This window comes from Acartia tonsa, chromosome 14 (genome assembly GCF_053477335.1).
Source record: "Acartia tonsa isolate MP-2025a chromosome 14, ASM5347733v1, whole genome shotgun sequence".
NCBI classification, from domain to species: domain Eukaryota; kingdom Metazoa; phylum Arthropoda; class Copepoda; order Calanoida; family Acartiidae; genus Acartia; species Acartia tonsa.
This window is the reverse complement of record NC_137273.1, coordinates 7,164,073-7,185,385: the sequence shown is the minus strand read 5'-3', so window position 1 is coordinate 7,185,385 and position 21,313 is coordinate 7,164,073. Positions and strand designations below refer to the sequence as shown.

Below are 21,313 nucleotides of genomic sequence, written 5' to 3'. Positions count from 1 at the left end.
CAAATCAGGTAATGATTTAACATTTAATAACCCGAATATGAGTTTTTACACCCCCTACCCCTAAAAAACCTAAAACCATCAAAGCCAAAGAGTGCAGGGGTAATGTTTCGCGCTTTATAAACAATTACCCCCCCCCCCCCCGATTTTTTTATGTAAAATATGTGCGTTATTGAAAGCACACCAAACCATTTCAATAATCATCTAAAAACATTAGTGTTCATAAATTTTTACAAAACTTAATGTTTTGATAAGCAAAGATAATTTAGGTAAAAATGTTAAACATAGTGGCACTTTATCTGCTTGGGTCCATAAACAGGTCTAACTCATTACCATGCACAGACAAAGTTCGTGCAATCAAGAGTTGGTTGCCTATTGCATGTAACTTAACCTAATATCCTTGGGTGAAAGAGTATCGCATCCCATTACACGCGGAAATAATGCTCTGGCTTATAACTAAATGATCACTTAAAAATCGAAGAAGAATCCCGCCCTTGCGAGGTAAGGTAAGGTTGGCTGATGTTAGCAGTGATTTTTATTAACTTAGGCAAAATGTTTGATTTTAAATTATCGGCAGTTAAAACAATCTGAAGCCGCACTAGATTTGTTTAGCGGCTAGGAACTGTAGAAAAAAGGAAATTTACATGTCACCGCTTTTTTATTATTATTATTATCTTTTATTTTATGTTTAATTCTAGGAAGGGAGGGGATTTTGGACGTTAAATTGTACTGTTCCCAAAGTTTTCCATTGACGTTACCTTATTTAATGGCTTTAAGAACTATAATAATGATCTAAAATAAGGGATATTTTTCTTTTTTATTTTATTTTCCAATGTCTTATCCCTTATCACAAGTCTTTTTTTATTTAGAATATCTTTAGTATGATGCAGTTTGTGAAAGACTTGGAAACCGACACTTTCTAGAGGATATGTTTTTATTTACTGTTTCGTACGCACACCTTATTCAAGATTTTTGAAATGAAAGCTTGTTTTCTTCAGAGAAAGGGAGAGATATACAGAGAGTTTTATCATATTGTATCATGAAATTTTTTAGAAAAATTATAGATATTTTTTTTCCCCTGAAAATGGTAAAAAACTAGGAAAAGTTGAATGAAAATCAGGCAGAAAAATAACAATAATGCCATGAAATTCATATCTTTTTAAGCTACCAAATGTAGAATTTCATAAATTAATTGTACTATCTCTGTGTATTTAAATGCCCGGAATAGTTATTTCTCGCATCGTAGTATAACAGCTTTCCGCGGATATAGAATGTACAATTATAAGATTAAAATCAGTTTTTTTAGCCCCGAGGTGCCAAAGGCACCGGCTAAAAAACTGGTTTTAATCTTATGATTGTACATTTTAAAATTCGTAGAAAGCTGGATATAATACGATGCTAGACATAGTTTTTTCGTATGGAAAAGAAACGGTTCCTATCCACCGGATTCGAATGAATATGAGAAAATACCTTCTACCAACTCTTCGATTTCATGAATTTTTTTCGGACAGTTGTAAGGTGAGCTGCGCATGTTTTAGGTCAAAACATTTTAGGTCCAATTTAAAACATTCAAAAAATACCAATCATATTTTAACTAGAGGATGCGCCCCTAAGATCTATGGGGCTTATATTATAAGAAGTAGCAAAAGGCTACCAAATAGCATAAAACCATTCCTGTACCTTTGTGAAGCTTCCCTAATGTGGATAACTCAATCGGTTCAGTAGTCATTGAAATTTTAACCTCGGAAAAAAAGTCTTTACTACTTTATGTGATAGGATATACATCCATATCCCTTTTTTTCTTTAGTTTTATAACCTTCTTGTTGATTTCTATTCAGTTAGCTTGTTGGTTATATCCAGAATGGTCTTCTCAAATAATTTCGTTTGGTAAGTTATTTTTCCAGTATGACTTCAAAACCGGTTAATATCCGTTGGATTAGAACCGGTTCTCAACCATACTAATAATTATGTATAGCAATGTATACAGACATTTTTTGCATGAATATTAAAATAAAACTTCGGCTCTTAGGGCTCACGAAACTGGTTTTAATCCTATAGTTTTAACTTACAATATCCACGGAAAGCTGTCAATAATACGATGCGATAACTAACTATTTTAATTATCTATTTTTAATTGAAAAATAATGCCAGTTTTTTTTAAAGAAGTTGATAGATTAGACCTTGAACCCAAAAACCCAATAATATTGGGAGGGGACATGGATCTAAAATTATTTATTTTCATACACTTTTTCTTTTTTTTTGGGTAACTCTTGGTATTATCACAGAATGCCGTTAAAAAGTTACTCTTCTACCACACTAAGCTTACTAAAATATCAACAATAAACGGTAGCAGAAAATAAAATTCTCAAAATGAACAAGATCATTAGTTAAACTTTTTCCCCTTTAAAGTATGAGCACTAACTAACAGAATATTCACAGCATTGTAAGACTAAGCTAACCTAATGATAACTCTTAGTTCATTACAAAAAGTCCATGTTTTGTTATTGTAAACTTTTTAAATAGGTTAAGTGTATGTATGTTTGTATCGGTGTGTTGTGTGACTGCATATCCAGACCATGCAGGTTAGTTCATATTATTAGTAGCTGTCTATAGTGCCCTAGCAACATTGGGATAGAAGTCACTGATTTTGGCCTACCTATTGTATGGACGGCAGGGAATAGTTATTTCTCGCATCGTATTATAAACGGCTTTCCGCGGATTTAGAAAGTACAATTATGAGATTAAAACTAGTTTTTTTTAGCCCCGAGGTGCCGAAGGCGCCGGCTAAAAAAACTGGTTTTAATCTCATGATTGTACATTTCTATATTCGTAGAAAGCTGGATAAAATACGATGCTAGACACAGTTTTTTCGTATGGATGAGAACCGGTTCCTATCCACCGGATTCGAATGAATGCGAGAAAACCCTTTACTAGCCCCATCTCTTTTTTAGGGAGTTTCTTTCCCCCTTCCCTTTCGCTTTCCCTCTACTATGACTAATAGAATAGGCCAAAAGTGGTGACATCTATCCCCATTTTCCTAGGGCACTAACACAGCTACGTTTTTTTTATCCTAATATGAAAGTAAAATGATGAATGTAGCTTAAGATCTCACTAACCATTGGGCCTCCACCTTTTCAAGAGAAATCGCCCTAAGAAAAAATCAGCACTCCCCCCCCCCCACAAAAAAATATGTACTTATGTAATTAGAAAAAGTGGAGGGTCAACTTCACCTTTTCCTAGAGGCCTCTACTATAGGATATTGTAGCTTTCAAGTTTGTGTTATGTCAAATGGACTTAAAGATAAAGTCATTAATGTGGCTGGAAGGCTTCTACCAGAGAGCGCGAATGCCGCGTAGAATAAAAATATTCAATCAATTAATTATGATATCTTATTCAGAATGTAAAGTTGACTACAATATTCCAGTTGGCTGTGATCAAGTTAAAGCAAGATTACTCCAACAGGTTATTAGTAGCGCAGTTACTCTATTATTAGGGCATGTGCATACGTTTGTTCGTTCGTCCGGCACTCCGTGAGTGACATCGTAAAAGTAAAGTTTATTTACTTTTACTATATTTTTTTATACTTTAGTATAAGGATAAGGTTGCCTGTTTTTTAGTTCATAGATTACTTTTTGTCATCCAAATGATTGTAAACTTTTATGCTGCTCCTCTTTATGACGCAAATGTCCTTGTTACAATGCCATAGTGGGCACAGAGCTACTACACACTCTCTAAATCAGCAAATAATAGGATATCAGTGGAGGAATAATCCAGCCATAAGGGCATAATTTTTTGAATGATTCATAACAAAAAATAAACAAACGTGTTTGTCTGCTACAATTTCTTTTTTAAGTTTAACAGATTATTGTATCAGTTTGGTCATCTAGATATACCGTATCTATTCTAATATTAAAGACTATTTTAGGGAGGAATCTTAAATTATACTATTACTAGCGGCTTCGCCCCTAGCCTCTAGGGGATTTGCCCCAAGAGGTAAAATTATATTTTTTATTACCTGGAGATCCCCCACTCCACCACTATTTTAAATAATTAAAAAGAAATGGCGTTGGGGTTTGTTTTAGGGGGGGTTGGGGGTATCCCTGGTCCCACTCCCCAAGAAAATAGCCTAAAATCACCACAGGACCAGTAGGTATATTCCCTGAAGAGTAGAATCCGATCGGTTCAGTGGTTACCGAGATCTTATGGGATAGACGGACAGACAGACGGACGGACGGATAGACATCATTCTACTTTGTATTATAGATATCTTCTTTTTAAGTGAGACAGACGGCTGAAATTTTCGGAGATTGAATAAGTTTACATTCTACATATTTCAATTAGGTTTCATTATGATTTGTGTATTAGTTGGGGTGCTAGATCGATGCCTTAATTTTCACGTTTCCCTTTAAAAGAAAATTATGAATTTGAAAAACGTTTCGTGATTTATTTCATCAAATTTAATTCATAGTTTTTAACTTCGCTACTTATGGATGTTTTCATCCTTGTTTCTATTAATTTCTTTTTAGATAAATGAGTGGGATAGAGGATCATCTTGTCCTGGAGATTGTCATCTGGTATATTTTTTTTTTATTTTTAAGCAAAGCCACTCTACAAATCAGTTGCATTAGTTGGTCGGACTTTTAGTGTGTTTTGTTCTAGATGAATTTGAAAAAAAATCTAAATAGTGTTGGAACAAACTTTTACCAAAAATTTTAATTTAAAACAGTTATTTTTGTTTATCGTAATTGGAATACATCAATTTATTATCCATATCTAAAGAAAAGTGTCGAACAAAGAAATACTTATTAAATAGGAATCGGATTGGCAATTACACTTTTTAATGATTTATAATAATGGATATGGAATATGACATGAAAACATTGAACTCTTTTGATGGTTAGTTCGTTCATCCAGTAGGAGGGGTATGGGATGGGGCAAAGAGGTGGATAGAGAGGTATCGTTAGTTTAGCCCACTGCGAGTTTCACTTTTTTATTGAACATGATAAATTCATTCTAATGTTTGCAGATAACAGAAAGGAGAGGGGCTCCTCTAGTTGAGAATAAATATGAAGGAAGCAATAGGACTTGCACAGCCTGCCCTTGTGGACAGAAATGCTTGTATCAGCTTAAATCTTCTCAATTTAATATAATCAAAGGTATGTTATCAGGGCGACGGGGGGAGGGGAAGTTTATAACAGTCTTTTCCAAAGTTTTCAAAATAAACAGATAGAGCAGATTTAGATGGTTAATCTGGCCCTATATTCCGTCAAACATAAAAAAGGATTTCTAGCCGACAACAAAACGAGTAACACATTTTTTCAACGATATAAGATACACTCAGACAGCAAAATAGAAAGACACCCTTTTACTTTTTATACAGAATTATTATTCAGAATAATATGTTGATTAATTATTTTGTTTTCCTAAAATCATCCTATCAATTTTAGGAAGCCATTTTACACCAGTAGCAAAGTATGAGGATGAAATTAGTTTCAAGTAAGTTTATTTTAGGAACTATATAATTAACTTTGTCTGTCCGTCAGCCATTTTGTCAGTCCATAACGCTATAATGGAAAAGTAATTTTCTCGGCTGCTATTTAGTATAGACAATTGAAATTTCTCATGACCTATGTGGATGTAGTCTATGCAGTGTTTAGTCTGTATGTCTGTCGTCCATGCTGCAACAGACATAAATATTTATTAAAAATAATTTCTTGAATTTCTTATATATTTTTTGCATTTACTCTACTTTTCTTTATTTATGACCACTAAACATCTGCTCTATAACTTATAATGTTTTTTTTTCCAATCCATGATTGTTTATTGCTTTGCTACATATTGATGTTGTCATCCTTGTTATACACATTATATATACATATATTGATTTGAATTTAGAAGTAAACATATTTTTAAGACGCAAAGCAACTCTATAAGTGCTTTTGTCTGTATGCAATGCTATAAAGGCCATATTTTTACTATAAATTACGCTGGCTACTCCAAAGGGTGCGCACAGCAAATCAATACTGCTCTCTATTCAGTTCTCTTTCTCTTATAGACACTGAAGTGTATGAAAAAGCTTTGCAACCATTGGGTGTAATTAATCTTGTTGCAGGTTAAATCCCGTGTCTGAGACAAGTTGCAGGGTGAATGGATTTTCTACTGCGACGGTAATTCCCTCATTAGTCAATAGCTTTGCAGATTTTTATTTGTAAGCTTATGCCCAAATTTTCTTTTTGTTTTTATTATCTTTTTTTGTAAAAAAGACATATAGTTTTTACTTCTTCCACCAATTAATTTCTTGTCATATCTAAAGTGTGTTACTTTATTTTATGTTTTATTATTATTTGGCCACAACTTGGTCAAAAATGCTCACAAATCAGACCTTTTTCGACCGAAGATGCTCAAATGGTTCCTTTACAAGCCCAATCAATCAGTTTTAAGATATCTTTATATTTCAAGAAAAATCTATGAAAATACTAAAAAACAGCAAATTTGGGTGTTACCTTTTATATGCACAGATACCATAAAATGAACAGAAAAAATACTTATTTTTACTTTTCTGTCATTTTTAAAGTTTGATTCTGTTAAATTGGCTATTCTTGAAGGGATTTATGCATTGAAATATACTGAAACATAATATTGGGCAGAAATTAATGTATTTCACAGAAAGAAAATTTTAAAAATAAGAAATTCGACCTCTATCACTTCAGAGGACAGCTGCCAACCTCCAGTTGACAGGATATAGTTTAATACTTGTTAGCAATAATAATTAGCCCAAAAAGTAAAACAAAAAGTTTTTTAATATGGTAAAAAAATGATAATCTAAATCTTAATTTTTGGGATGATGATCTGGAGGACTCTCTTACTGGTGGTGATGATGACCCAGATCGTATCCAAGTACATGAGCATTATGACAACTCATTTATTGAACTATGGTCTAATTTTTGTATTTGTAGCAGCCTCCAATTAAAAGTTGTAACAAGAAATATAACCATCTTTTAAAAACTACTATATTTACCTTATGAATTGGAGAATTTAAAAACCATGATTGTATGTTTTGGGATTTCTCTTGATTGGAGAATGCTACAAATACAAAAACCGGACCATAGTTTAATAGATAAGTTGTCATAATGATCATGTATTTGGATACCATCTGGGTCATCATCACCAACAGCAAGAGCGTCTTTAAGATCATCATCCCCAAAATTAAGATTTAGATTAACATTTTTTTACCATATTAAAAAACTTTTTGTTTTACTTTTTGGGCTAATTAATATTGCTAACAAGTATTTAACTACATTCTGTCAACTGGAGGTTGGCAGCTGTCCTCTGAAGTGATAGAAGTCGAATTTCTTATTTTCCAAAATTTCTTTCTTTGAAATACATTAATTTCTGCCCAATATTATGTTTCAGTATAATCAATGCATAAATCCCTTCAAGAATAGCCAATTTAACAGAATCAAACTTTAAAAAAGACAGAAAAGTAAAAATAAGTATTTTTTCTGTTGATTTTATGGTATCTGTGCATATAAAAGGTAACACCCAAATTTGCTGTTTTTTAGTATTTTCATCAATTTTCCTTGAAATATAAAGATATCTTAAAACTGATTAATTGGGCTTGTAAAGGAACCATTTGAGCATCTTCGGTCGAAAAAGGTCTGATTTGTGAGCATTTTTGACCAAGTTGTGGCCAAATAATAATAAAACATAAAATAAAGTAACACACTTTATAATCCTTTTACGCAGTAATAGGAAGTTTATCAGCAAAAGTAGTAGGATATGTGTGTGTGTTTGTCTAAATTTGGGTAACTTTGTTTTTCTTCGGATTTTCATTTTGTAGCTTGGGTGTTTGCCAAAGAACAGTACTCTTTTTTTTTTCATTTAGAAAAGGCCTCTGTTTTCATGAAAACTAATATTGTTCTGATTGTACATAATGTAGCTATGTCAGATTTGCAACTTTTAATGTACAACTTTCTAGCATACACATTTAGGACTTCCAGACAAAGGTCAATTAGAATGTTGGTTGTCTTACATATTTAGTAAGAAAAGAGAATATATTTTTTCATTTGTAGCAAATAAGGAACATTTTATAATGTAAAGAAAACTTTTAAATTGCGATAAATATTCATTTATATATTTTTTTCAGCTTTCCTATGCTTATTATGATTTTGGGACCAACTACTGTAATCTGAGAAATCTGGTAGATGGAGCTGGTTTAAGTGTGTTGCAGGGTTATTCAGAAGAAACAAACGAGGCAAAAATCTTTTTATCTTATATTCTATTAGCGTCTTCCCCCCTAGCCTCTAGGCCCAAGAGATAATTAAAAAAATAAGTACCTCTGGTGCTGCGACCACCACATTTTCAATTAACTGTGGTTACCTAGATCTTAATCTTCAGACGGACAGACGGACAGACAGACACCAAGCTACTTTGTATTACAGATTAAGAGAAGCTACTCTATAAATCCGTCTGTCTGTACGGCTAAAGAAAAACAGCGTAACTTTTTTCTGGTTTTATTTGAGAAACAAACCTGATATTTTTGTTGTTTAGTCCACGAATAAGAAAACGTTATTATAAAACTTTGGAGACAAGTGTGATAAACAGCCCATTGTCCCCTTTCTCTATGGAAATAACTAGAATATTAAAAAGATTAAAAGATTATTTGTTTTCAGAATATTTGTATGCAGCTGGATCAAATTAATTGTGCTAAATATTAATTTAAAAAAGAATAAAATAAATGAATATTTTGCAAGTAATACACCACTACCCCCTGTCAATAAATAATTTTCAAGTATTTTTCAATAATACAAACGGTTGAACAGGTTAGAATAGTCCTATTGATTTCAAACTTTGCATGATGATTCCTATAACAGTTAGGTATAATTTAGAAAGCGTGGCAACTCTATAATCGTTACCAGAAAACTTAAAACATGCTCATTTTTTACTTTTTTGACAAAATATTAAATGTTAAAATTATACTATTTATCTGATTCCTATTACAACAAGGTACAATGTTGTAAGCAAAGCATCTCTATAATCGTGTCCTTAAATGTCCTTTAAAAGCATAATTATTTAAGCAGTTTTACAACAAAGTTTGACTTATGCATTGATATTTTATCTTATTTAGTTCTGACACTCTACAAGTGTTTATATTCGTTTGTCCTTCCAATCCAGAGCTTCGCCTTTATGGATGTTGTCATCCTTGTTTCATTCACAAATTACTCAAACCCCCCTAATGAATCACTGTGCACGTCACTGTGTAATACTTGTGAAATGTTTCTTAAAGATTACATATATAAATATATTTTTTTTGGATAATGAAATAAAATAGAATTTATAAAAATATACAAAGCATAAAATAAGCAAACACCAAACAAAATTTTATAACCCTAACAAATTTATCCCAAATTTGGGGTGCTATACGCCCTATGTACATTTTACCTTTGGGGTGGGGTGTTAATTTACCGTGTCGCTTTATTTTTTTATATCCCCCCAGACAAAGCTTGGACGTCCTAACTTTGTATCAAGATTCTTTAAACAGGTGCGTTTCAAAACATTCCATTTCTAAACATTTTCTTGATTTTCAATCAATTTTCAAATCTTTCACCCCCCCCCCTTAATAATAAGAACACCCCGCCCCCCCCCCCCCTTAATTATATTCTTTACAATTGGTTAATAAAGAAAATAAAGCCAATTTGTTACAAATATATTTACAGTATAATGAGTTTTGATTTTTTACAATTAATTACCTACATCTGTACATGCTATGACCGTTTCCGACCTCGTTGTTTTTTAACGAGATTTTTTTTAAGTTTTGGCTTTTTTATGAATCCACAGAACATCAACCAAGTTATAATCAAGTCTGAAAATAGGAAAGTAAAAAGTATGACAACAGCACAAAAAAAACAGGGTTCAAAAAACGGATATAGTTAGTTATAGAGTAGACATTTAGTTGTCATAAGAAAGAAAAAGGGGTATAATCCCTTTCGTGGCAATGCACCTTAAGGAGCGATTCTTCGTATTATTAACAGTAGCTTTTCTCCTATTCCTAGCCCCTGCGGGGGGCTCTAAACCTGCGGGGCCAGTTGCCTAACCCTGTGGGACAATCACCTAACAAAATATTACCTAACCTAAAATAACATATAAAAAAAGCCATTTTGGAAATCCGACGAATTGCCCATTAAGGAGCGTTGCCACGAAAGGGACTATTCCATGAAAAAGAGATAGTATGCTGTAATTTAATGAAAATCACGATACCTTTATAATTAAATAAGTATGCAAGACAAACGGGCAAAATAAATTATTTATAGTTACAGGCAATCTTCACCAAAAAATAAGTTGTGTCTCTCAAATAGCAGCCGAGAAAATCACAGTTCCCCCATAGTGTTACAGACCGACTGACAAGCAATCAATTACCCTAAAAGTTAAAGTTAACGAATGAAAGAACAATTTGATAAACTTTGTTTAAATAATTACCCGATTGTAATCAGACATAAAATTGCTTAAATGCAGAATGCTAAGACGTTCTTGTAAAAATACTTACTCAGTGGGATGAATATGCCCATTTGAATAGTTCAAGGAAAACGGAGTATAACCACTGTCAAAAAATCCCTGAAAAAATAGGAGAATGTATGAAAAAATGCCTCTTTTAGCAGTAACTTACAGCTATATTTTTTTTGGACACAAACTATACCTGAGTAAAGGTATCATACTCAGGACACATTCCGTTTAGATTTCTCATCAAATGACACCACTCCATGAAGATATACGGAATAAATTTTGTCTGAAATTAGATGGAGTAAAGGATGACAACATCCAAAATTAGTGAAGTACAAAAACATAGATGGACACTACAGTGTTCCGTCCTAGTAAAATTGGTTAAAATTTGGCCCCCTGCCAAAATATGGTTGATTTATGCAAAAAAAATGACCCATACAAAATATTTTTTTTCTGTAATTCAAATATTGTGACGGTACAAGCACTTTAAAATTTTGAGGCCCTTTTTATGGAGGTCAAAAATTCATTGCATCAGAACTATGGCTTCATGGTGCTCCCAGGAAAGCCCTGTAGTAGTAGAATCAGGAAACTTAATCCGTTTCAAAATATCTTGTTCCTAGCCTTAGAAATGACTAAAAACCACCATCTTAAATGAATTATATACTTTATGTTTAATGATACAAGGAATCTTCACAAAAAATGCAGCCGTCTATCTAAAATATCAGTCAAGAAATCACATACTGACTGACGGACAGAAAAAGTCAAATATAGATTAAATTTTTGTTGGTACCTTATTCGTAGAGTGTAAATATCTTGTTAACACCTATAAACATATAAAAATACACTTTTTATGGGAATTATTACTCTCCCAAAAGAAATCTAACACCTAAAATTACCAACCTCCCCCCCCCTCCCAGAAATGAGAGGGGAAATGAAACATTTATATATTCTTTTTAAGGAGGGTGTTAATACCCCTACCTTACATTCTGAGCCCTCAGCATCTATTTTAAGTATAACATCATCAGTTGGAATTTGATCAAGTATGTCTTCAAATGTTATAGAGGATACCGGATCAAGAATCTCATTTTTCTAGAGAATGAATAAAATTAAATATAAATATTGCTGTAACCGGGTTATAATGAAAGGTTCTTTCCCCGTGAAATCTAGAAAATAATATAGCAAGCTTCATGATAGCAGGTATTAAATAAAATATTTTTTATAAGTAGTAAAGTTTTGTTTGTTTGTCTTTTAAGATCTAGCAAAACTTTGAACCCTTATAGCAAATTTTGCCTAGGTCCCTAGTTGGTTTTAAGTTTTTTTTTTAATGAAATCTTAGGATGGTTTTAGATATTTTTCTAAGTTATAATTGACCACCAAGCATAATAATAAATACCATTTCATAATAAAATTTAATTTTACCAGCTTTCTGAATGTACAAGTGGAGTGGATTACAAGAATAATACATATTCTGTAGAAATAAAATTTTTGCGTTTTCATCTAACATTTTTTTTGTATTTGATTACTTACAGGTTTGAAAAAAGCTTCTTCTTCAGGCACTAGAATTGTGTAGCCTATAAACAAATATAAGAAATGGGTCCTTCTATAAAAGATAAAGTTTTCAAAAAAGATAAATAATAATATTGGTTTCATTGTTGGATGTACGTACAGAAAAATTACAAGGGGGGGGGGGTGGTGTAAGGGATTATACCTTAAGGAGTTGAAAAAGATTTTAAAGCATTTGCATTCCCCCCCCCCCTCTTACTCCCAAGACAGAAGTCATAAACCTATTGTCATAACTTACATATGGGTAATAATTCATAAGAAAATGATGATTAGTATATGTCCGAAATTACCTTCATTATTTGGATTATCCTGCCAGGGGTATAACAACTCTCCCCTTCTATCACTTAAATACAGGTTTTAATGACATAGGAAAAAATAAGATGAAAATCAATTTTATTTTATATAAAATATATGACAGTAAGTGTAACTTGGCAGGGTGATTTCAGCTAAGAGTGACTGATTATTCCTTTATCTAATCTGCATTATTTGTTGCGGCTTGGACTACAGGTTTTTCTAGACAGCATGTATAAATAAGACCTCTTAAAAAGTCTCATTGCTGAAGTTGGCTGAGTCTGAGAGTGGCTCAGGCTTAGGTTAACTGCGGCTTATTTGATGGCATAATAAGCCTCGTGAGTGTAAAGCCCCAAAAGCAAGCACAATTAATTCAGTCTAATATTAGCAAGAATTTTAACATGATTGAAAATAAGAAAATAATGCATGCCTTAATTAAATATAAAAAGAGTAATTAAAAGCGATGGTTTCTTTCCTTGAATAATAGAATAATATTTACCTAACAGCTTTTTGAATTAAAGTTACATTTTCTTCAGTTCCTCTTAACTTTAAACTTAAACTAATAATGATATATGAATTATTTTTCTAAAAAACTTTGATTGGTTAATTTTTTTGGTATTTATGATTGTCTTATTGACAAGAATATAATGCAAATTTATACGATGATGATAATTGGTTATGTTTTAAGGAAACGAACTAATAAACTTTACCTAATAAAGGCAAGATTATAGGCCAAAGGTTCCACTGCATATACTCTAAAAATATATTCACCTAATTATGTATAAATCAATTAAAGAAGAAAAGGAAAAATAACTACAGGAAGATGATGACCTGTAGAGGCTATCATAGTTACATATGGTCCTAGATTAATAATTACCAATGTCCTGTAGAGGCGTCATTGTTACATATGGTCCTAGATTAATAATTACCTATGTCCTGTAGAGGCTATCATAGTTACATATGGTCCTAGATTAATAATCACCTATGTCCTATAGAGGCTATCATAGTTACATATGGTCCTAGATTAATAATTACCTATGTCCTGTAGAGGCTATCATAGTTACATATGGTCCTAGATTAATAATTACCTATGTCCTGTAGAGGCTATCATAGTTACATATGGTCCTAGATTAATAATTACCTATGTCCTATAGAGGCTATCATAGTTACATATGGTCCTAGATTAATAATTACCTATGTCCTGTAGAGGCTATCATAGTTACATATGGTCCTAGATTAATAATTACCTATGTCCTGTAGAGGCTATCATAGTTACATATGGTCCTAGATTAATAATTACCTATGTCCTATAGAGGCTATCATAGTTACATATGGTCCTAGATTAATAATTACCTATGTCCTGTAGAGGCTATCATAGTTACATATGGTCCTAGATTAATAATTACCTATGTCCTGTAGAGGCTATCATAGTTACATATGGTCCTAGATAAATAATTACCTATGTCCTGTAGAGGCTATCATAGTTACATATGGTCCTAGATTAATAATTACCTATGTCCTGTAGAGGCTATCATAGTTACATATGGTCCTAGATAAATAATTACCTATGTCCTGTAGAGGCTATCATAGTTACATATGGTCCCAGATTAATAATTACCTATGTCCTGTAGAGGCTATCATAGTTACATATGGTCCTAGATTAATAATTACCTATGTCCTGTAGAGGCTATCATAGTTACATATGGTCCTAGATAAATAATTACCTATGTCCTGTAGAGGCTATCATAGTTACATATGGTCCTAGATTAATAATTACCTATGTCCTGTAGAGGCTATCATAGTTACATATGGTCCTAGATAAATAATTACCTATGTCCTGTAGAGGCTATCATAGTTACATATGGTCCTAGATTAATAATTACCTATGTCCTGTAGAGGCTATCATAGTTACATATGGTCCTAGATTAATAATTACCTATGTCCTATAGAGGCTATCATAGTTACATATGGTCCTAGATTAATAATTACCTATGTCCTGTAGAGGCTATCATAGTTACATATGGTCCTAGATTAATAATTACCTATGTCCTGTAGAGGCTATCATAGTTACATATGGTCCTAGATTAACAGTTACCTATGTCCTGTAGAGGCTATCATAGTTACATATGGTCCCAGATTACTGCCAATGTCTAGAATATATCTTGCATTATTAAGTATGAGGATGTTTTCAAGTAAATTGTATGTAAAGGTGTTAACAATAAAAATAATAATTTACTCCAAAAGTAAAGATAAAAATATAATTACCTAAGTAAGTTGCATTAGGATAAATCTGAAGAAGATCCAGCAATACTCTACTTGCAAATTCATCATAAATACCTGACAAATTTTGGAAAAAAATATCTTTTTAAGTATGTTATTTCTAAAATATGTTTTAAAAAGTTTACCTTCGTTCAATATTTTAGCTGATATGTACTGAAAAATATTAGAATTTTATTATAGTAGTTTTTTAATAATTTAAAAGTGAAAGGATGTCTTTTTTTTTGCAAAGCGATATGGTTTTCTTTTAATATTTAATTTTTAACTATTGAATTACAACCCCTCTAAATCCCACACCCTCCTACACTCCCCTCGATTTTGGTTTAAGGTGGCTGGTAAAACCCTCTGCACGTCACTAGCTGTGTCCATACATAGTACTTTAGTTAGGAAAGTGAAGTTGTATAGAAATTTCGGGTATAGTCCCTTTCGTGGCAACGCACCTTAAGGAGAGATTCTTCAAAGTTTTCACAGTAGGTTTTCTCACATTTCTAGCTCATGCGGGGGGGGAGGGGGGGCTCGAACCCTGCGGGGCCAAAAGCCATTTTTAAAAAATACGACGAATAGCCCCATAAGGGGCTTTGCCACGAACGGGACTTTTCCCGAAATTTCTCCATCTGTTTACCTCCAAATTTTTTTTTACACAAACAAACCACCACAAATTTTTTCCGCTTCTTAATGCTAGATTGCATCTAAATAGAGATTGATTTCAACAAAGTATTTGATTAACTTTTAAAATGTGATTTTACTCAAAGTGCTTGTCGAGAAATGGACCCTCCTCCCATATGGATACATTTATTATAGTTTGGTTGGTTGGATCAAACTTTTCAGCAACAAATTTTAATATACAAAAAGGGTATTTTGTATATCTTCATTGGGAATTTTCCATTGTCTATTCTATGAGGATTTAAAAAAAACCTGACACATGAATGTGGGTAAATCTTGGGAAGATCCTTATCTGAAATAAAACAAGGATGACAGCATCTATAAAGGCGAAGCTCTGAGGTCAAACGATAGGACAAACGAAAATTAACGTCTAAACTTGATAAGCAGAAATTTTAAGCTAAAAGAATAAACAAAATTGCATATAAACTAAATACAGGATTCTTTTATGGATATGCTTACATTTGTAGAACTCAATTATAGCGATGCTTTGCTTAAAATATCGACCTTGTTGTCCTAGGAATCATTGTTCCAAAAATCAGATAAATAAGGAAATTATATAATACTATTAATTGTTGTCAAAAAAGTTAAAATTCTGGCAACGATTATAAAGTTCTTAAGCTTTCTAAATTGAAAATAGCTAACAGTTACGGACGGACTTACAGACGTCGCTTAATAAACTTTGAATCTAATGATTGGGTGAGTGGTCAAACCAAACAGATATGGCTAATTATTGAAAAGATTCTCCTCTCAAAAATCATAATTTTAGCAACAAACTATCTTTTCTATTTGGCTGTTTAATTAAGCCTAGTGGATTTATCTCCATGATAGGTTATTTTCAAAAAGAACCTTTGTAACTCGCTTTTATCTAATTTGAAATTTATAAGATTTAAAAGGACATTAAACCAGGCTCTACAGTTGCCCGCCAGTCCCGAAGAAGACCCAAATTAAAATCAATGATGTGTCTACTAGATATTTTAAATATTAACTATTCTAAACCCTAAACGTATCGTATTTCGAGTAAATTTGGAAGGGAATTTAGACATATGAAAATATTGAAATTGGGGAATATTTATATACGTGTGCAAGAATTCTATTTCAAAAATAGGATATTAATTCCCCTCTCCCTTCGTTCAAAAATACATCCCTATTTCTATTTTTCTAAATATTCAAATTTCTTAATATTTATATACGAAGTACTTGGTAAATAAATAGAAGATTTTGAAAAATAATAAATTTTTACGTTTTATATTTCTATTTCGAAATAAATCACGCAATCTTAAATTAAGTATGTTCGTTAAACAATTCCGAAATAAAATTTACTAGATATATTAGACTTTTAGGTTCTTTCTATGAAATTAATGTGATGACATAATTTCCTTACTCCAAAAAGTCTACCTGTTAAGAATACGACATTTTAGACGTCTTACTTTTTTCATTGCTTTTTTTACAGGGTAAAATAAAAATTCTTCCTAATATTAAAAAAGGATAATTTTGCATTACGTAAAAAAAGTATATAACGATAATGAAATATATTAAAGTTAACTTATAATAGTTTGTAATTGTATTTGTAACAATATATTTATAGATTCCCTGTTATTTGATATCATCCGTTTCCGGTGTATGCTGTTATATCAGGGATAAATATATACACAAAAATTCCTCCAACAAATTTTTATTATTTACCGTGGTCAAAACATATTAAAAAATCTTATTTTAAAAAATGTAAATATAACGAAATAAATTATATTGAAGTTTCTAATTACCCATGTACATTTCTACCTCGTGCACCTCGTGCACACACACACAGTTCTTCAGTCATTATTTGAATTTCAGAGTGTATTGACACGTCATACTACGCGTTAGTTAGATACAAAGAAAAGTGAAAAATAATAAAAAATTTAATATTCAATGTGAAAACTTCAAATGGAATTATATTAATACAATAAAATAAAGTGATAAATATTATTTGCATAGTTATAAAAAAAAAGAAGAAAGAAACAAAGTCTTAGTCAAGTGTCAACACAAGAAGATCTAATTCTGTTCTGTACTGTCGTCCGAAAAAAATTATTGTAGTCTATTGTTTTGAGTGAATGTCATAAGAGTACATACACGTCAAAATAATAGGCTATGTTTTCTATTTCGGAAGGCAGTACACATAATCATTTACTGTATATTAAGGTAAGGATTTTGTAATAATTTGTAAATATAAAGTGATAAGTCTGTTCGTTATAACTTAATTATTCTTATTTTGCCTTTTGGTAATTTCAATTTTAAACGCACAGATTTTATACTGTGAATAATTCGGCAAGCTCCATACTTTGTTTTTAATTATGTTTATTTTTTATTTTTTTATATCGTTCCAAAATTACAAAGTATCGGGTGTGTTTTATCGATAAGTCTTACCTAAAAATATTGAATCCCTGTGTTCGAAAAGAATTTCCGTGCATTTTTTTACGTCGTTCAGAACGGCTCGGCTCCACATTAGTTAAAAGTGAGTTTTTACAGTAATAATATGATTTAACGGTCTATTTCCTTAAATTAAACTTAAAAACCATATGTTACCAAATATACACACATCCGCAGCCGTATTTCTAGATTCGGCTCCGCGTTTTTTTTGCGTTGAAACTCGGTTTTAAATGTACGCTCATATTAAACCTGATTATCAAGCTGTTTTTAAACAAATTTACTTACAATTTTGCTTAGACTCTTATATATTCGCATTCTGATAATTCAGTTCTGACATTAATGTCCGTATTTTTTTTACATTTTAACAACAAATTTTTATGTGACCTAATTATCCGATTGGTCTGATTTTTGGTTTACTGATGTTTGAATGTACAATAATATAAGCGAAGCGGCAAGTACGCATTTTTATTTTTTTCCATCACCCTTTAATTGAAATTCAAATTTATTTTTGGATATTTAGTATTTACTTTCATTTGATGTCCAACTTATTTACTCTAGAACCTCGAGCAAGAGACCATCCACGCATAAAGACACAAGACAAGTATGATTTGAGTAATGTTTTTGGCTTCGCTACTTATTGATTATTCATCCTTGTTAAATTAAATAACAATACTGCAAAAAAAAAAATATATCAATAAACAGTTTTTTGGGTTTTATTACAACATTTATTTTATAATGGTAATGATACAGATATTTAAAAAACACAAAATTATTTCATTAAATTATTTGTTTTACTTTACTTCTACTTTATTTCTTTCCAACATAATTAATATGATAAACATATTTACAAAAATTATTTCACTTTTCCAGTTCCTTGGTTGCTGTCTTCTTGGTAACTTTTACCTGCCTATCCCAAAATGCTTGGGACTTCTTGGGGACTAGCTTGTTCATCTTCAAGAACATGATGGCGTGGATGGTTTCTTTCTCTAGGTTATACCGCCTCGATGAGTAAACTAATTTGAGGTGTGAGAAAATTCTCTCACACCTCGCATTAGAAACAGGTAAGTTGTTGAAGTTGGTCATCAAACTGACAAGTCCAGGTGGATAACATATCTTCTCTGCAACATGTTCATACCTGGCAGTAAGCATCCTGTGGGTTGCGGTCATTGCTCCTTGTTTGTACAGTTTCTGGCGTTCTTCAACATCGAAATCCTTGGACTTAGATTTTTTGACTTTCGCAATTTCCTCCTTTATCTTAGCGACTTCACGTTGGTAACCGTATGTCAAGGCATGCAACTTGGATTCTTCTATGTTACTCCAATCCTTCAGCCCAGCTTTCAGGTGTTTCTTCATGACGTCCAGGGGATCCTTCTGTTTGTCACGTTGTTCTTTCTTTTTCTTCTTGGCTGCTGCTTGAGCCTGAATTTCTTTGAACTCTTGTTGTTTGTTCCAAAACATCTTTTGGATGGGTGTCATCATGCCTGTAATACATAAATATAATTAATAAAAATGATAATTGAATTATTTAACTAATGTTATTATTATTATCTATTTTAATTAATATTGTATATCTTTACCTGTGGGAGGTGCAGTTTCTGGAGATTCGTACTCGTCAGCTTCGGAATCCTCATTGTCGGCATCCGCATTAGCTCTACGCAGGTCGGCCTCTTCATCTGCCTTTTCTTCAGGACTTAGGTTGGCTCTCAGTGAGATTCGGTGTAGCCGTTCACCCAACAACCTACAATTTTTGGGTGCTTGTTGTAAAATTGTTTTTGCTTCATCCTGTGTCACCGTAAAGCTTTGTGTGCCACTCGCAATCATTTCCAAATGACTGCGTGACAGGGGGTGTAGGTAGAGACAGACTTGCCATCCTGCATTAGTACGGACAATCTTGTTAACTCTCAGGTGAAGGAACTTGAATACACGTCTAGCGAATAAGTTGCCAGGCATACTTGTCCGTAGGGTAAAGAACACCGTATCCAGCATGGTGAACATCTGGACGATTGTGGCCTCATGGGCTTGTGCAGGAATTGTCAGCATGGTATCCACACACTCCAACACTTCCAGGACTTCTCTGAGGGCAAGAACCTGGTCAGGTGTTGGCCACAGATTGTCAAACTTCTTGTTGACTAAAATAAAAATTAAAAATTAAAAATTAAAAATTAATTCTATTGATATATACAGTTCTAATTTTTAATTAAGGGAACGAGAGAAGAAATAATTTATTTAGTTTAAATTTTAATAAACTTCTATTTGTTACCTTTCTCTTTTGTTTAATTAAGGGACAGAGAGAAATTTAAATTGGTAATTTTGTTAGTTTTAAATTGTTGTTTAAATTATAATTAACTTTTTTGGGTTTACCTTTCTGATCCTGCACGGATTTTTTCACCTTCTGAAGTAGTGGTTTGTTGTCAAACAACTCTAAGAACCGCTTTATCATGTTCATTCTGGAGCTCCATCTCGTCTCCACGTATCTGGTAAGCATACGTTGTCCACTCTCTACCAAAATGCGACGCAGCTTCTTGTTATTCATAATTTTACTGACCAGCTTTGCCAGGTTAATTATGGTTCTGTTGTACCCCTTCCCTTTCTAAAAAAATATAATATTTGTTAATTTTCACGTTTTTGTATAATTTATTATTTAACTTTTTAAGTTACTGTATAAGTTATTTAGTTGGTTCTATTAATCATTTAATTAATTTACTTACAACTTTGGCAGCCTGCTTCAACGCCAACTCCACTTGGTGGTTGAGGCAAACACCTCCCACTATAAGTCCACATTTCTGCTCATCACATTTCATTGTTCTTTGGATGTTCTCTTCTATTAGTTTCCCGAAATTTGTGATTGCTGAAAAGAAATAATTTAATAAATTAATATAATTTAGTTAAATGCATTTCGTGAAACTACCCCTGTAAATCATTAAATGTAATTCATTGAATTTTTTGGGAATGAATTTAATTTAACTTTACTTACCCTCTCTTTGTTGTGGATCTTTGATGGCGATGGACCTGTAGAAAATCGCACTTGATATGCCGCCATCGCCGCCATCGCCTTGTCTTGTTCCTGCCAGGGTTTCTTCATCTCCATCCTGACCCTCACCTTCGGCTTTTACAACACCATCCTCAACCTCATCTAAATCTTCTATAAACAAATCCAACGGGATTTCATCTTCACTATCAGCCTCAGGTGTGTCTTCCTTATCACTATCATCATCACTGACTCCCTCATGGTTCATGAAACTTGTATACTCTGTGGGGGTTTTCCCGTGCTCTTCATTGAGTATCTTGACGGACTAAAGAATGAAAAATAAATTAATGATTTACTTTCTAATGGTATTGTTTTATAATATTAATTCTCGTATTCATTCAAATATTCATCTAAAAAAACTGGTTTTATCTTACAATTGTACATTTTACATCCGCGGAAAGCCATTTAAAATACGATGCGAGAAAAAACTATTAAATAGTTATGATTTTATAATTATAATTTATAATTTTTCATTACCTTTACACAGTTGGCAGCCGAGTCGGATGTGGAGCTGAGAAGTTGATAATGCTCAAGCCCAAACCTTTTCAACAGTTCTTCGAAATATTCGTAGATGCTGCGGCCGGAAGCATC

The 21,313-nt window shown here is 32.4% G+C and overlaps 3 protein-coding genes across 3 annotated transcripts in view; 1 reads left to right on the top strand and 2 right to left on the bottom strand.

The window, feature by feature from the left end:
- The first annotated feature begins 1,823 nt into the window (after positions 1–1,823).
- LOC145305283 (uncharacterized) lies at positions 1,824–8,791 on the top strand. The gene is made up of 9 exons (XM_080146891.1): positions 1,824–1,884; positions 2,521–2,579; positions 3,395–3,459; positions 4,524–4,571; positions 5,024–5,153; positions 5,445–5,493; positions 6,110–6,164; positions 8,144–8,251; positions 8,670–8,791. The coding sequence occupies exons 1-9, from the start codon at positions 1,859–1,861 to the stop codon at positions 8,712–8,714; spliced, it is 585 nt and encodes a 194-aa protein (XP_080003017.1). The 5' UTR covers positions 1,824–1,858; the 3' UTR covers positions 8,715–8,791.
- Positions 8,792–9,689: 898 nt separating this feature from the next.
- The window catches only part of LOC145305281 (uncharacterized), a 28,219-nt gene continuing 16,595 nt past the window's right edge, over positions 9,690–21,313 (bottom strand). Inside the window, exons 4-17 of the mRNA XM_080146890.1 lie at positions 15,541–15,580; positions 15,248–15,314; positions 14,754–14,781; positions 14,614–14,685; positions 14,444–14,498; positions 13,059–13,103; positions 12,848–12,907; positions 12,348–12,400; positions 12,022–12,065; positions 11,473–11,583; positions 11,285–11,317; positions 10,691–10,780; positions 10,541–10,608; positions 9,690–9,859 (exon numbers count right to left, since the gene is read on the bottom strand). Coding sequence (XP_080003016.1) covers positions 9,805–9,859; positions 10,541–10,608; positions 10,691–10,780; positions 11,285–11,317; positions 11,473–11,583; positions 12,022–12,065; positions 12,348–12,400; positions 12,848–12,907; positions 13,059–13,103; positions 14,444–14,498; positions 14,614–14,685; positions 14,754–14,781; positions 15,248–15,314; positions 15,541–15,580 — 821 coding nt within the window. The 3' untranslated portion in view covers positions 9,690–9,804. The remainder of the gene's footprint in view (positions 9,860–10,540; positions 10,609–10,690; positions 10,781–11,284; positions 11,318–11,472; positions 11,584–12,021; positions 12,066–12,347; positions 12,401–12,847; positions 12,908–13,058; positions 13,104–14,443; positions 14,499–14,613; positions 14,686–14,753; positions 14,782–15,247; positions 15,315–15,540; positions 15,581–21,313) is intronic.
- On the bottom strand, positions 16,255–21,198 carry LOC145305279 (uncharacterized). Its single transcript, XM_080146888.1, has 5 exons — positions 20,669–21,198; positions 20,403–20,542; positions 20,056–20,284; positions 19,272–19,823; positions 16,255–19,175 (listed from the first exon to the last, which is right to left on the bottom strand). Exons 1-5 carry the CDS (start codon positions 20,928–20,930, stop codon positions 18,553–18,555), a joined length of 1,806 nt encoding a protein of 601 aa, XP_080003014.1. The 5' UTR covers positions 20,931–21,198; the 3' UTR covers positions 16,255–18,552.